The sequence below is a fragment of the Ceratosolen solmsi genome, unplaced genomic scaffold (assembly GCF_000503995.2).
Source record: "Ceratosolen solmsi marchali unplaced genomic scaffold, CerSol_1.0 scaffold29, whole genome shotgun sequence".
Lineage (NCBI taxonomy): Eukaryota > Metazoa > Arthropoda > Insecta > Hymenoptera > Agaonidae > Ceratosolen > Ceratosolen solmsi.
The window spans coordinates 1146141-1151192 of NW_011948417.1; the positions used below are offsets into that span (position 1 = coordinate 1146141).

At 35.8% G+C, this 5052-nt stretch overlaps 1 protein-coding gene across 1 annotated transcript in view; it reads right to left on the bottom strand.

Moving 5' to 3' along the window:
- Positions 1-698: 698 nt before the first annotated feature.
- LOC105359950 (putative glycine-rich cell wall structural protein 1) overlaps positions 699-5052 on the bottom strand; it is a 14266-nt gene continuing 9912 nt past the window's right edge. Inside the window, exons 2-3 of the mRNA XM_011496721.1 lie at positions 1032-1229; positions 699-718 (exon numbers count right to left, since the gene is read on the bottom strand). Coding sequence (XP_011495023.1) covers positions 699-718; positions 1032-1229 — 218 coding nt within the window. The remainder of the gene's footprint in view (positions 719-1031; positions 1230-5052) is intronic.

The following is a 5052-nucleotide window of genomic DNA, read 5'->3' on the forward strand; positions in this document are numbered from 1 at the left end:
GACGCTCTCGCCGCTTCGGATATGAAATTCTCGGGAAATCGCCGACTCGCGTTTTCGGCCTCGTTGAAGTTTTTATCGATCCGACGGACTCCGATTGCTCCGATCTTGGTCGAACGACATTAGTAACTCGGATTAGTAGTGCCGTCGCCATTATGGGCATTCCTAGAGGCCAAAGAATTCATTTCTATTTATCGGCGTTGTAAATCATTTAAGGCGGCTCGATTCGCGCGTTGCGCCTTGAAATTGTTTCGGCGGCAATAATATATATATATATATATATATATATATATATATATGAGTGTGTGTGCGCGCGCGTGTGTGTGCGTGGAGGGTGGGGGGCGAAGGAATATTAGCTTTTACTCCAAGACGTTTAAGTCGTGGCGCTTGCTTATGTACCAATTATAGGCGACAAATTACATTAGGCGCGTATGAGGCATTAGAAATGAAAGAACAAAAAAATAGTTTTAAAAGTATTAGTACGGAAACGTATGAGGTGTTTGGCATGATTAGATCGAGTTGCGACATCCGCTCAAGCCTGTCTCAAGCGGATTCGACGAAAAAACGAGCGACCTTCCGGATTTCCAGCCCACCACTCCGTTCCCAATAATCGAGCGCGCAATCCTCGTGTCGTCGGTTCGTTCAATATTCAACGGCGCAACTCGCGCCCGTCGCAATTTATTCCGAGCATTTTTCCGAACCTAACCTATAAGCTCGCGCACTGAATACATAATTCCTAAAGGTTTATGCATATTTGATACAACGGGTAAGTAGCGCGAGGATGGGACTTGGCGGCAGAGCAAAGCGTACGACGCGGGAACTCGTTTACAAGGCCCCGGCGAAATGGTCGCACAGAATAACGAACACGTGGTACGCGGAGTCCCACGCGCCTCCGTTCGTACAAATTCAACATGGCGAGCCGCCGCCGCCGCCGCCGCCGCCGCCGCTGTCGTCGTCGTCATCGTCGTCATCGTCGTCATCGTCGTCGTCGTCGTCGTCGTCGTCGTCGTCGTCGTCGTCGTCGTCGTCGTCACCGTCGTCGTTACCACCACCACTACCTCCACCTCCACCTCCACCTCCGCCTCCGCCTCCGCCTCCGCCTCCACCTCCATCTCCGCCTCCACCTCCGCCTCCGCCTCCGCCTCCGCCTCCACCTCCATCTCCGCCTCCACCTCCGCCTCCGCCTCCGCCTCCGCCTCCATCTCCATCGACGCCAGGCAAGGTCACGACGACTCGGGACCGGAATGGATTTCTGCCTTTTTTTTTTTATTTTTTACCACCTTTGCGCGTGGCCTTCGCGATTTTCCGAGCCTGCTGGCGTCCTACTTTGTACCATTTGTTTATTAGGTTCGCACTCACCCGCGCACGACATTTCAATCATTTTCCACGCCGCTCTGCTCGCTTATCGTGAGCTTGCTTATCGCTAATCCGAAGGTAGTTGGTAATACAATTTCGATAATCAGGCATGTGATAATAGCAAAAAGCCGAACGTGGCCACATAAATAAATATTGCCTCGAGCATTTTTAATCTCGTATTTCCTCTCATAGATAAATAAGGGCATATAGTCTTCGCTTTTTTATACAAAGGAAAAAAAAACTGACGAGTTGTAGTTTGAAGGAGCCCTTTAATACAAAGAATCTATTATTTCGTCCCTCGGTGCTGGAAAATTGTATTCAAATCTGTAACGAATTGATTGATTCATCGCAGTGACCGAATGAAAACTTCAACTTTCCCGCCTACTAAGCTAGTAATTTTTAACTAACCAATTTCTTAGTCACTTATCATTATCTACGCGCGTACGTAAAACATACGTAATTCATTCTTTGGAATTACATTCTTTTTTACTTTTATGTAATAAAATAAAATTAAAATTAAAAAAAAAAAAAAAAGAGAAAAACTGATAGTGCATTATCGCGACTGACGACTGTGCTCAAACGTATCAAAGAATTTGAGTGAAAAATATATATTTTTGGAATGGGAAATCTATTTATATAAAACGTTTACCTGATTAGGAAGATTAAAGTAGTGATGAGGAATATTATATCATATAAGGAATTAATAATCCTTAGAGCGTTGATCTGTATAGTTAATTCTACATGGACAACAAACTAACTGCAATCACATTCACAACTATAGACTATTGTATTTAATTTAAGAAAGATATTATTATTTTATATTATTATATTATTTTTGCAACTTTTAATGTTTAATAAATTGAGGAAAAAAGGTGCGGAATTAAATGAAATTGATAACAACACGTAAAATTAATGGGAAAGGCGCTAGACTTGACAAAAATCTAAATATATGCCCGTTTCTTTGCAATGTACATTATTTTAATATTTTAACGTAAAATGAATTACACAAAATTAAGATAAAGATTTTTTTTTCAGTTCATTCACGTACGCAGAAGTTTGTAATTTACCAACTACTGATATTGATTTACCGATAACCCTTTTATTTTTAATGATAAACCATTTATACACAAATGTATAGAAAATTAAATTCACTTCATAGTTTGACTTTCATTACTAATGCTTTATAATCAATGATTAATTAATAAAAATAATCTAAAATTCAATATTCACTATTTTACAATTGAAAAACATATATATATATATAATAAAAATTTTAATGCTTTACAACAAATGTAAAAGTCTCATTTGATGATGATAATTTAATATGGATGAAAACATGTTTATTAGGCATGTGACAATCTTATTATGATAATAATAATTATGATGATTCTAAGTCAACGTTTTATTTTAACGTATAAGACTTTCGCAGATAACAACAAATATCATTTGAATGTATCGATCATTATATAAAAGCAATAAATTCTCGAATGTGCTGTAATAAAAAAAAATATACATAAACATACACGTACGTATACCCTCGCAAACCAGTTACTTCCTTGCTTGTCCAGTACTCCCAATAATTGCTTTTCCATGCTTTACTATATGCTTGTTATATATGCGCGTGAGTGCGTGTACGTGCGTACCCTGTATACGCTCGTACACAGCCACGCATTGCCGAAAAAAAACAACAACAAAGGGTGCAATTAATCCCTTTTGGCGCTTCTATATATGTATATATATATATATATGTATGTATAATATTTGATGCATGACTTTATCAATGCTTAATGCCTGTAATTAACTATATATACGTAGAAAGTATGACACATTAATTATAATATATTTTACATTAGATATGCAATAAATAAATTTCTATTTCTATTTCTTTATTCGCTATAATTTTTTTTATTATGATTTTACTATAATGTCTATTATGATTTAAATTATTTGTTATAATTTTACAATTTTATGATTATTTTATTATTATTCGAGACTTTATGGGAGGTACAAATTTTCAGAAAGTATTATTAATGTTATTTTTTATTTATTTTATTATTACATTACCCATAGCGAAGTGTATTTATTACCAATCGAAAATGCATTTTATGCTTAATAAAATATTTTATTTTATTTTATCTATCTAAATCTAAATCAATAACTTATTATTTACTCGACGTTATAAAATTTAGATTTATTAACGATTAGCAAAACAACGATTCATTTTTACAACTTCTTACTGCATTATTATTATTCTTATTATTTTAACTCATACTATTATTCTACTTATTACTGCAGTATTACGTGCAATCCAATGTCGTATGTCTAATTACCAATTTAGAAGGTGTTTGTTTTTTGTTTTTTGTTTTTTAAAGGACCTTTAAAGGACATAAGAATAAATTATCATTTAACGAGTGATTAGATTAAGTATGTTTACGCTTATGGCTAGAGCTTTTAATGATTATTAAAATTTAAAAGGCGAGAAGACGATTTAGGCTTCAGCGAGAACGTCGTACCGACGACGAGTGTAGGATAAAATGTAGGATAAAATAGGAGAATCGCGCGATGAAACAATCGTGGCTGGCGAATCTGTAAAAGGACGGAAATCGCTGATCGCATAAAGGATATACGGAAATAACGCGACATCCTGCTTATGGCGGTTAGCGGACTGTCGTCCGAGAATTAGAATAGTTAGTCGGCATCGTATAGACGATCGATGCGGAGGACGCAGCACGTATTTGAAAATCGCTTCCTCCGTTCGTCAGGGGGGAATTCTAAACTAGTTTGGTCGGCTTGTAAACCTCGGATGAACCTAGGTAAGGTTGGGCGCCCGGCATTCGCTACTCCCTAGTCTCGAATCCTTGACTCGTCATTATATGCGCGCGGTTTGCCCTTCCGACGTACGATTAGATTCGCGCGCATTCGTAATATCCTTTGCCACGAGCTCTGCTAGGAAAGTAAACAAATAGAAACGAGGTCATTCTAAACAGAATTATTCCGCTACTTATTGAATATGAAATTCGATGGTTGAATTTTGAATAGCCGTCTACTCTTGTGAAAACGTGTAATATTTTTATTTATCATCAATGTTAAAACGTTATATTGAAGATTTTAGGAGGATGGCGGTGCCTATGCAGTAATTTACGGTACAATTCTTCGTTAAAAAAAAAAAAAAAAAAAACAAAAAAAAAAGTAATTTAGTTTAGCATTGTTTAATTAGTAGTTTTGTTAGCACGTTCCAACGTATTTTTTTCTTCTTCTTCTTCTTCTTCTTCTGTTTTTTTTCTACTATATACGCGAAGACAGTATTAAAATAGTTAAAGAAAGAAAGAAAAGTACGAAGGAAATGAAAAATGAAAGAAAATGTCCTAGACCATATTGCGCTATTTGTTTAATGGTATGCAAACTGTAATTATGTGATTAATTCAAATTAATTATTCATTATTTAATTGCATTTGATTAGCTATTGCGAATCGACGCTCATAGTTGCTAAAATAATGCTCGTATACATGTGCTCAGACACTGAGGCTCTTATTATTGCTATTATAGCTGAATGTTATTTAGGAAAATAATTTTCTAATTTTCATAATTCTGTTTCAATGACAATAATTGTATCGTAATAGGAAATTAAGGAATATGAATTTAAACAAATATCCATATTTTTACATGAATATATATATATATATATATATATATATATAT